The 11,779-nt window shown below is 40.9% G+C and overlaps 1 protein-coding gene across 8 annotated transcripts in view; it reads right to left on the minus strand.

Annotated features, from left to right (window-relative positions):
* Positions 1-11,779, minus strand: part of LOC140104934 (L-selectin-like) — a 267,146-nt gene that overhangs the window by 56,829 nt on the left and 198,538 nt on the right. For all 8 annotated transcript variants that reach the window (XM_072128728.1, XM_072128724.1, XM_072128723.1 and 5 more), the window contains one exon: positions 1,839-1,956. In XM_072128728.1, coding sequence (XP_071984829.1) covers positions 1,844-1,956 — 113 coding nt within the window. In that variant the 3' untranslated portion in view covers positions 1,839-1,843. The remainder of the gene's footprint in view (positions 1-1,838; positions 1,957-11,779) is intronic.

Here is an 11,779-nt window from a genome sequence, read left to right on the forward strand (position 1 = left end):
TTCTACTTGCTTATTTTCCTAAAAGTACTGTAACAGAGAATACATTTTAAGATGGCGCTGGCACTTCGAGGCTAAGGAATGTGGGCGTGACATGAACGCGAGACATCAGAAAACTCTACAATCAAGAGGCCATGTCTGATATTGTTACGCTTTGTTTGATCCTCCTTTTCTACTTTCTCCCTGCTTTTCTAAATACACCTGTGAAACCAAATAAACTCGTGCAGTGCTGTTTTTTGCCCAGGGCGATAGCAATAGCAAGTCTTGCATCAAACTGAGTCATTTCCTTGCGCAAATTTGAATACACAACAATTGACACACTATAAAGAGGATATCTTAAATCCTCCCATAACACCAGTAGTCACAATAATGCCCACCAAAGTATCCAGCAGTCACAGAGATGTCTCCCAGAGTAGCTTATACTCACACGGATGCACCAAAGAGGGAGCCAGTAGTCACATAAATATCCCCAGAATAGCCAGCAGTTACATTTATGCCCCCAAGAATAACCAACATTTACAGAGATGCCCCCCAGAGTAGCCAGTAGTCACAGAGATGCCCCCAGAGTAGCCAGTAGTCACAGAGATGCTCCCAGAGTATACAGTAGTCACAGAGATGCCCCTAGTGAAGCCAGCAGTAACAGAGATGCCCCAGTGTAACCATTAGTCACACAGATGCCCCCCAAAGTAGCCAGTAGTCACAGAGATGCCCCTACAGTATCCAGTAGTCAGAGATGCCCTCAGAGTAGCCATCAGTCACAGAGTTTCCCACCAAAGTAGTCAGCAGTTATAAAGATGCACCCGAGAGTAGCCAATAGTCACAGCGATGCCCCTCAGAGTAGCCAATAGTCACAGCAATGTCCCCAGAGTAGCCAATAGTCACAGCAATGCCCCCCAGAGTAGCCAGTAGTCATAGAGACACCCCCAGAGTACACAGAAGTCACAGAGATGCCCCCCTCAGAGTAGCCAGTAGTCACAGGGATGCCCCCCCCAGAGTAGCAAGTAGTCACAGGGATGCCCCCCCCAGAGTAGCCAGTAGTCACAGGGATGCCCCCCCAGAGTAGCCAGTAGTCACAGAGATGCCTCCCAGAGTAGTCATAAATCACAGAGTTCTCCCCCAGAGTAACCAACAGTCACAGAGATGCCCCCCCAGAGTAGCCATCAGTTACAGAGATGCCCCTAGAGTAGCCACAGAGATGCTCCCAGAGTACCAAGCCAAAACGGAGATGCGCCCCCCCCCCAAGAGTAGCCAGCACCCACAGTGGTGCCCCCCGGGGTAGCCAGCAATCAAAGAGACACAGACACTCTTTTTCTCTCTAACTAGTTCAAGCTGGCAGCATGAGAGACCTTATTCTGTTGCAAGAAGCATGTGATCGGTCATATGCTTTTTACATCACAAAATTAATAATTCTTTTATTTATATAGCGTGCACAGAGCTTGCCAAATCATTCCGTGTCCCCAATGGGGCTCACAATCTAATCACTAAAGATTCTGAGAAACACCCATCGGGATGCTCTGCTCTCTAGGAGATTGGGTGAAAAACTTCATCAGTGTTTCACCCCATCCCCCCATACCGCCTTAGCTTCACTGGGCCCAAAGTCCCAAGGGCAGGGAACCTCTAGTTTACCTGCCCCCCCCCCCCCCTATTCTATAAAAGACCAGTGTATGAGTGTTTTTGGTAGGTGGGAAACAACTAAAAAGGAGAGTCTCATTAACATAGATGAATATATTACCACAATATAAGTATTGATGAAAAGCTGAAGCACCTGTTTACTACAACAGTCAGCAAACAAAAGCTACATACATATATACAATTCATACATATATACACACAATTATTACCTTTCTTAAGCTGCCGGATGACCAACCAAAAAAACCATTGCCAGGAATAATGCACTTATGGCAGTAGCCAGGCCGATTACAGATATTGCTTTAGTGTGATCCTCCTGATACCCTTGGGCTAAAAAGATAAACACATTTATTATTTATTTGATTTTACATAAACACATTAGTTTCAATAAATGTATTATTCACTTATGGTTTATTGTTAACTGATAGTTTTAAGTCAATAACCAGACAGTTGGTAAAGCCCAAAGCCCTCGTTCTCGTTGTAACCATGTGTCAGTACGGCTTCATCAGCATGCAGTTCACATTCCTTAAATCCTTATAATTTTACACATTAACACTTCATTACTTTACAAATAATGTATTGCTTTTGCAAATGTGAATTTAACATTAAAATAATTTGGCATGACAGGTTAAAACTGTTAGGCTCAAAACTGAATGGTAGCTTTAAAAAGGACGTGTCACCCTCAAAAACGGCAGTAGGAGTTGCTTACTAGAGTAAGCAGCTGCTGGTGCCAAAACAGCAGCAGAGTTACAATGCTAGCATTATCAGAAACACTGCTGCGTTATCAGAAACACTGCTGCGCTGAGACGTCGGACTGCTCTTAAAGTGGCATGATGTGTGCCAGTCACCTCTGGCCAATGGAGAGGGCGGGGCCGTCCAGGGAAGAGCAGTGCACAGCGCAACAGTGTTTGTTAGCGTTTTCAGAGGTTTCTGATAATGCTAGCATTGTAACACTGTTGCGTTTGTTTTAGCACTAGGAGCTGCTTACTTTAGTAAGCAGCTCCTAGTGCCGTTTTTGAGGGTGACAGGTCCTCTTTAAGTCATAATGGTATGGGCCTAAGAATTGAGCAATGTATTGATGTAAAATCATGCGCAATCTTCCAATAACATTTTTCACTCAACAGACATCTACCAGGATCAAGGATTGTTAACCAAGCACACTGACTTAATGGTGTGTGCCCCCCTCAGCTCTTTTTTTAGCTCCTTATGTAGGTTTTTTTTAACAAAAAAAAATGGCTTTTTAAAATTATGCAAATGAGGCTAAGGGGCTTCATGTTCCATAGTCATTAATAAAGCATTGAGCCTTCAGGTTCATTTGGATAATTTTTAAAGCCTTTTTTCTTAAAAACATCGGCTTAGAAAGCTTAATCCCTTAAGGATGTTTTTTTTTTTTATAGCTTAAGGCTCAGCCCCCTTTTTTGTATTCTGACATGGGTCGCTTTATATGGTTATAACTCTTGAACACTGTTACTTATCTAAGCGATTATGAGAGAGAGTTTTTTCCTCACATGTTGTACTTCATTTTAGTGGTACATTTTGGCTGATAAGTTTTGCGTTTGTTTACAAAAAAAAGAAAATATGATTTTTTGGAAAGTTTGCCATTTTTGAAATTTGAAATCATTGCATTTTCAGGCAGATAGATTTACCACCTAAATACATTGCTGAATAACATTTCCTATATGTCTACTTTACATTTTCATAATTTTTGAAATGTCTGGTTAATTTATTTTGATGTCACACAGCTTACAAATCGAATATCACTTTTTTCTATTTTGAGAATTGACTATTTTGGGGATAAATACGGTTTTGAATAAAAATTTTTAATATTTAGCATTAACCCCTTTTTCATTTTTGCATTTTCATTCTTCACTCCTCGCCTTCAAAAATTACACTTCAAAATGGTTGTATATAATATTCCATGGCATGGGAAGCGGGAAAAAAATTCCAAATGCAGTGAAATTGGTAAAAAAAAAACGCATTTATGCTTTTATGCATTTAATGCATTTTATTTATGCATTTATTCTGGGCTTGGATTTTACGGATTTCACTGTATGCCCCAAATAACATGTCTACTTTAGTCTTTGGGTCGGTACGATTACGGGGATACCAAATTTGTATAGGTTTTATAATGTTTTCATACATTTACAAAAATTCAAACCTCCTGTACATAAAAATTTCTTTGGATTTTGCCATCTTCTGGCCCTAATAACTTTTTTTATACTTTGTAAATGGCAAAAAATGGGCATTTTCAACTTTGGGCACTATTTTCCGTTACAGGGTTAAACACAGTGAAAAACCTTTATTATATTTAGATAGATTGGGCATTTTCGGACGCATTGATATCTAATGTGTTTATGATTTTTACTGTTTATATTTATCAGTTCTAGGGAAAGGGGGGTGATTTGAGTTTTTATGGTTTATTATAACTTTTTAAACTTTTTTATTTTTACTATGTTTCAGATTTCCTAGGGGACATTAACCCTAGGTTGTCTGTACGATCCTATCATATACTGCCATACTACAGCATGGCAGTATATGGTGATTTTTCTCCTCATTCATTACAATGTGTTGAGTACATTGTAATGAATGAGTTAACACAAAGCTGCTGATTATTTCTCAGGCGCCCCCGGCCTGCACTCCAATCGCACCAATGATCATCTGCTCAACTAACGTTGGGCCCCGGCCAGCGACACGGAGTAGTAAGGCAGGGGCCTCCATCCATCCAGAAAGGAAGCTTCTGCCCGTCACTGTATAATGGCTGGAAGACAACCCCAGTGCACATTGCTCTTTGAACCTGGATGTGTGGCCACGTGATCATCATGTGGTCGCACACCCCTTCCTTTCCGGCCGCGGCAAAAAGAAAGAAGACGAGGGAGCCGCTGCCAGAGGTGAGTATAAGGCTTTTTTATTTTAGCAACTTTACAAAGAGGGGTCCGGGTGAGCGGGCAGCATATTAAATAATTATGGGGGCAATATATACTGAATAATTAATTTTGTGGGGCAGTGTATTCAGTTATTTTTTATGGGGGCAGTATACTCAATACTTCATTATGGGGGGCAGCATATTCAGTAATTACGGGGTCAGTATATACAATAATCCATTATGGGGAGGAAGAATATTCAATAATCCATTATGGGGAGGAAGAATATTCAATAATCCATTATGGGGAGGAAGAATATTCAATAATCCATTATGGGGAGGAAGAATATTCAATAATTCATTATGGGGAGGAAGGATATTCAATAATTCATTAAGGGGGGCAGCATTTTCAGTAATTTATTAAGGGGGGCAGCATATTCAATAATTTATTATGGGGACAGCATATTCAATAACTTATTATGGGGGCAGCATATTCAGTAATTATGGGGGCAGTATATACAATAATTCATTATAGGGAGGAAGAATATTCAATAATTTATTATGGGTGGGATATTAATTTATTATAGGGGGCTAGCATATTCAATAATTCTGTATATTTAATAAATATTAAGGGCTAATATATAAAATAGTAAAAGGGGGTGAGCAGTATATTATTTGAGGACGGGCCCAGTATATTAAGAGTGCGGTCCCATGTATCGCTGGCGCTGTTCAAGTGTAGCCCTGTATATTAAATAATATCATACATGAGGTGGCCCAGTATATTAACCTTTTAGCGCTCCATGCATTACAGCATGGAGCTGTTAAGCAGGTATGTAGAGGGCACAGGGTGAGCCCTCGTGATACAGATGTGGGTTCTGAGGCATACTGCAGCTAACACTCACAATCAGTACAAAATCCGCGGGAGTTAACCCTTTCACCCCAGCCGAAAAAGCCGGCGGTGGCAGTCAAAAGACAGTGGCGCAGGTGCTGCCATCTTTGTTTTCGATCATCGATCCCCTTGACGTTGTCAGGGAGTAACAATCCCCCCTCACGTCAGCTTGGGGTCTTTACAAGGCATCACACTTAACTGCATCCCAAAATGTCCATTCTGTCAAAATATAATAACGGTTATTCCCAGTGTTAAATGGTGTAGCAGAAAATAGCGCCCAAATGCACTTTTTTTTTATTTCGCAACAGATTTACCAGAAAATTGTCAAAAGGTCGCACAGTCCGGATAATGGTAGCAAAGAAAACGTCAGCTCATTCCGCAAAAAAATTACACCTCACACAGCTCCGTACACAAAAGTATCAAAAGGTTATTAGTGTCAGAAGATGGCTAAAAATAATGGTTTTATACGCAATGAGGCTTTATTAAAATCTTTTTATTAAAGCACAGTAAAACCTGTTTAAATTTAGTATCCCTGTGATCGTACTGAAAGAAAGAGTGAAGTGTTATTTCAGGCCCTCAAGAAAATGGCGCAAATGTGTGTACAAAATTCATTAGGTGGCAATAAAATGATAAATAATTCATTAAAGGGAGCAATATATAAATAAAGTCAGGGGCTGTAGCATAGTAATATATTGCTAGGTCGCAATGAATTCTTTGATAGAGTGGTTTAAACTATAGGGTATAGGGTATAGGGTTTTGGGTGAGTACCGGCCACTTTATTAGGTACACCTGTCCAACTGCTCGTTAACACTTAATTTCTAATCAGCCAATCACATGGCGGCAACTCAGTGCATTTAGGCATGTAGACATGGTCAAGACAATCTCCTGCAGTTCAAACCGAGCATCAGTATGGGGAAGAAAGGCGATTTGAGTGCCTTTGAACGTGGCATGGTTGTTGGTGCCAGAAGGGCTGGTCTGAGTATTTCAGAAACTGCTGATCTACTGAGATTTTCATGCACAACCATCTCTAGGGTTTACAGAGATTGGTCTGAAAAAGAAAAAGCATCCAGTTCTGTGGGTGGAAATGCCTTGTTGATGCCAGAGGTCAGAGGAGAATAGGCAGACTGGTTTGAGCTGATAGAAAGGCAACAGTGACTCAAATCGCCACACGTTACAACCAAGGTAGGCAGAAGAGCATCTCTGAACGCACAGTACGTCAAACTTTGAGGCAGAGGGGCTACAGCAGCAGAAGACCACACCGGGTGCCACTCCTTTCAGCTAAGAACAGGAAACTGAGGCTACAATTTGCACAAGCTCATCGAAATTGGACAATAGAAGATTGGAAAAACGTTGCCTGGTCTGATGAGTCTTGATTTCTGCTGCGACATTCGGATGGTAGGGTCAGAATTTGGCGTCAACAACATGAAAGCATGGATCCATCCTGCCTTGTATCAACGGTTCAGGCTGGTGGTGGTGGTGTCATGGTGTGGGGAATATTTTCTTGGCACTCTTTGGGCCCCTTGGTACCAATTGAGCATCGTTGCAACGCCACAGCCTACCTGAGTATTTTTGCTGACCATGTCCATCCCTTTATGACCACAATGTACCCAACATCTGATGGCTACTTTCAGCAGGATAATGCGCCATGTCATAAAGCTGGAATCATCTCAGACTGGTTTCTTGAACATGACAATGAGTTCACTGTACTCAAATGGCCTCCACAGTCACCAGATCTCAATCCAATAGAGCATCTTTGGGATGTGGTGGAACAGGAGATTCGCATCATGGATGTGCAGCCGACAAATCTGCGGCAACTGTGTGATGCCATCATGTCAATATGGACCAAAATCTCTGAGGAATGCTTCCAGCACCTTGTTGAATCTATGCCACGAAGAATTGAGGCAGTTCTGAAGGCAAAAGGGGTCCAAGCCGTTACTAGCATGGCGTACCTAATAAAGTGGCCGGTGAGTGTAGTAACCATATACAATTGACCACAATAACAGCATCATTTGAATTGATCCCACCAGAAGGCATGTAAAAAACTACCTTATCTCCTCCCACAAATCAGTAGCCCCGATCCCCTGATGGCGCCGTTTTTTCCGCCGAAACATGTCGGGGGGCTCGAGTGTGTCTTTTAAATTGTCATGGATGGAGTTGCTTATAAAAAGGATCACTGCAGAGATCCAACTACCTATTGAGGGAGCAGAGTGAACCTCCTTATATCCCAGTAGAGAGCATTGAGCCACTTAAGGAAAGGAGTTTTAAGGAAAGTTAGTGTGATGAAAATTTGTTACGTTTTACTTTAAAACAGAATAAAAGTTACGTTTTAGGCCTGACCTAAAAGGCTTTATTCTGTTGCTCCATCTGCCTCTCACCATCTTTAACAGGGAATGGAATTGCACCCACTTCTACACTCTGTCATTGTACCACAATGTGGCCCACCGTGTTGCTGCCAGCTCCAGAATTTGTCATTGTGCCACTGGCTAACCTCATGCTGCTGCTGCTGCCACCTTTGCAGTTCTTCTTTGGCAAACACATAATATTTTCAGGGAAATTGTAATGATGGATGCATGTGGCGTCTCCAATCTTCTTCCACTTCACTCCAAACTTCTTCCAGTTCATTCCAAACTTCTTCCACTTCATTCCAAACTTCTTCCACTTCATTCCAAACTTCTTCCACTTCCTTCAAATTATAATAATTCTTTATTTATAATAATTCTTTATTTATATAGCGCACACAGATTACGCAGCGCTGCACAAAGCATGTCAAATTGGTCCCTGTCCCCATGGGGCTCACAATCTAACAGTATTTTTTGGAGTGTGGGAGGAAACCGGAGTACCCAGAGGAAACCCACGCAAACAAAGAGAGAACATACAAACTCTTTGCAGATGTGGACCTGGGTGGGATTCGAACTCAGGACCCCAGTGCTGCAAGGCAGAAGTGCTACTCACTCAGCCACCGTGCCGCCCTCATTTCAAACTTCTTCATTGTGCCACACTGTGGCCTACCATGTTGCTGCCACCTAAATAATTTGTTGTGCCACTGTCTTACCTCATGCTGCTGCTGACATCTCCACACTTTGTCATTGTGCTGCTCTGCGGCCTACTCATGCTGCTGCCAACTGACCGCTGTCTCACTGGAACACCCTGTGATTTCCATAATGCTGTTTCCACCCTCCACCACTCTATGACGTAGCCACTATGCTTGGTTTTCCCCTTCATTTCATCTGTCAGAAGGACTAAAAGCTTCAGGATTGATAGCCAAAAGCAGGAGTGGATACAGAACAGAGGACATGCAAATATACCATTTACATTGGTCATCTCTGTTTTGGATCAACTCCTGTTTGTTTTTGGCTTTAGCATTACTGATGGATTATTGACCGAATGAAAGCAGACACAGATGAAAAGAAGGGCAAAATGATCAGTGACGTCAATGCAAAATTACTGCCCACACCCTCTCCACTCTTTTGGGGGGGTTTCTTCATGTATCTGCGTTTAACCCCTTAACGCTCTGCGCCGTAGCTCTACAGCGCAGAGGTACAGGGAAAGTATGAAGACGGCTCATGGGCTGAGTCCTCTTCATACAGAGCTGGGGGTTGTTGTATTTCGCAGCAAACCCCCACCGCTAATAACCGCGGTCGATGCTTGCACCGATCGCAGCTATTAACCCTTTCTTTGCCGCCGGCGCCATCTTTATTACGATCGCCGCGCCCCCTAAAGTCATCGGGGGAAGCGATCAGTTGCCATGGTAGCCTCGGGTCTTAGTTTGACCTGAGGCTTAATGGCTTCTGCAGATTCGTTACTCATTGTAATGAATGAGCTGCAAAAATATTTTAAAATATTAAAAATTCAAATCACCCCACTTTCGCTAGAACTGATATAAAACATAATAAACAGTAAAAATCACAGACACATTAGGTATCGCTGCGTCCCAAAATGCCTGATCTATCAAAATATAAAAACGGTTACGGCCGGCGGTGACCTCAGAGACGGGAAATGGCGCCCAAATGTCCAAAATGCGACTTTTACACCTTTTTACATCACATAAAAAATTACCTCAAAATGGTAGTAATGCAAACGTCGGAAAAATTTCACAAAAAATGACACCTCACACAGCTCCGTGCGCCAAAGTATGAAAAAGTTATTAGCTTCAGAAAATGGCAAAATTTTTTTTTCTTTTTTGTACACATTCGTTTAATTTTTGAAAATGTATTAAAACACAATAAAACCTTTATAAATTTGGTATCACCGCGATCGCACCGAACCAAAGAATAAAGTAGGCATGTTATTTGGAGCGAAGAGGGAAAGTCGTAATAACTGAGCCCACAAGAACGTGAACGTGCGTTTTATTTTCAATATTTCCACATTTGGAATTTTTTTTCAGCTTCGCAGTACACGGCATGTTAAAATAAATAACATTACGGGAAAGTAAAATTTGTTACGCACAAAATAAGCCCTCACACAGGTCTGTACACGTAAAAATGTAAAAGTTATGGATTTTTGAAGGTGGAGAGCAAGAAATGAGCGAAAAAGCCCTGCGTCCTTAAGGAGTTAACAGAACAGGTTCTGTCGTAATCTATGGAATCATCTGATGTCAGTGGTGAAGTTGGCCTATATACTGTAAGTGTGCATGGAATTGAAGAGTGAAGCGATTCTAAGAGCAGCGGCGACATGTGTGTGTCATACTAAAACACAGCATTGTTTGAAGACCAAACCACACTCCCTATGCATATTTAAGCATGGCACAACGTTCTAACACTTTACAGGCTCTATGCAGACAGGAAATACCTGTTTTTTAATGTGATTCGTCATGATTCGAATTAAATTCTTTTGAAAAATTCAGCGAACCAGGTCGAATAAAATTTTGACAAATTTGCCCATCTCTAGTTTCAACCACTTGCTACAAAACATGTTTAAAAAAAAAACAGGTAAGACATAAGAAAAGGTTTCCAGCAAAGGAAGTTTCCAAACTTGAAAAATAGTGAAAAAATCCAGTTGAAAGCATCAAAATTTATTCCAAAGGTTTAAAAACATTGTGGATCCATGTAAAAATCTGACCCATTTTGAATCATACTGATTCTTAGTCGTTGCACCAAAAAAATTGGGCTTGGTGCAAAAGACTTAAAGTGGCTTGGTTCTTATGGGGTTCATATTGGAATCCTATAACTATTCTCCCCATCTCTCTCCAAGACAACACATATGCACCTGCAATCTTTAATTCATCTACCCATTTACCAAACAAAATAGTAATTCAAAATCACAAATTTTCTACAAATACACAGTTTTAGTGCACAATATGTTTATATAGTTAACATTTTGACCCTACATGAGCTTTCAAAAAGTTAATATGTAATAGCTGGTAAAAAGTGAAAATGTTTTTCTACAAATACACAATTTCCCACAGAAATGCAATACAAACCTGTACTTTGAGTTACTCTAGGCACAAATGTATGCGTGCGTCTCTGGTAACACAAGATGGCATAAATATTTGCCATTGAAAAAAATAGAAAATTTCACTTTGTTTAGATGTGGATTCATTTCTTGAAATTAAATTTAAACATCTGGGGCTAAAATTATCACTATATCCGTTTACAACAGTGGAAACTATACACACACATATATACACAGTCTGGCAGTGGTGGGGGGTCATGCGCTATTGAGTGCTGCCTGATCTCCTGGGTTCAGCATTCATTACCACAGGATTGCTGTGGGACATTCGGTATTTCTGTCATTTTCTCGCCCCACTAGTGCCTATGTTGGTGGTTTTTAATAGTACACTTTGAAAGCTATATATTTTTTATATTTATATTTAATGTAGTCGTACAAGGACTTAATTTAAGTCTTTCTTTTAGAGGTTTAGCGATTCCTTATTAATTATATAATATTAACTTTCTCATAAGGAATCCAAAATATTATCAATTTGTTTTTTTTATATTTTTTTGCTGTTCATTGTATAGTATAAGAAGAATGTGAGCGATATTCTTTGGGTCACTCCAGATATGGCCATGCTCAATATATAGGTTTTTAAAAAATCTTATTTTGGGAAAAATCACTTGTTTTTGCTTCATCTTCTCCTGGGAGACATAATGGAGCACCTTTAGTAAGGGCCGTATGTCAGTTTTCTGTTGGGCTTTGCACGTTCTTTCTAGTGCGCACTGCTTGCACAGGTATTTAAGAAGTGTGTGTCGCAAGTGACCATTTTGTGGTACAGCTACACTATGCTTAACGCAACACAAATTTCTGCACTGGGGGTGGAGAGGAATCTGTCCTATAAAAATATAAATCAGTTCAGTCAGAAAACCAGTCTGGGAACTCTGCAGCGTTCCTAAAAGAGGTCCACTGCAACCTAGACAGTTGGAAAACATATGAAGCATTCAGCTTAAACTCATGCAGAACCATCAGTT

The sequence above is a fragment of the Engystomops pustulosus genome, chromosome 10 (assembly GCF_040894005.1).
Source record: "Engystomops pustulosus chromosome 10, aEngPut4.maternal, whole genome shotgun sequence".
NCBI lineage: Eukaryota > Metazoa > Chordata > Amphibia > Anura > Leptodactylidae > Engystomops > Engystomops pustulosus.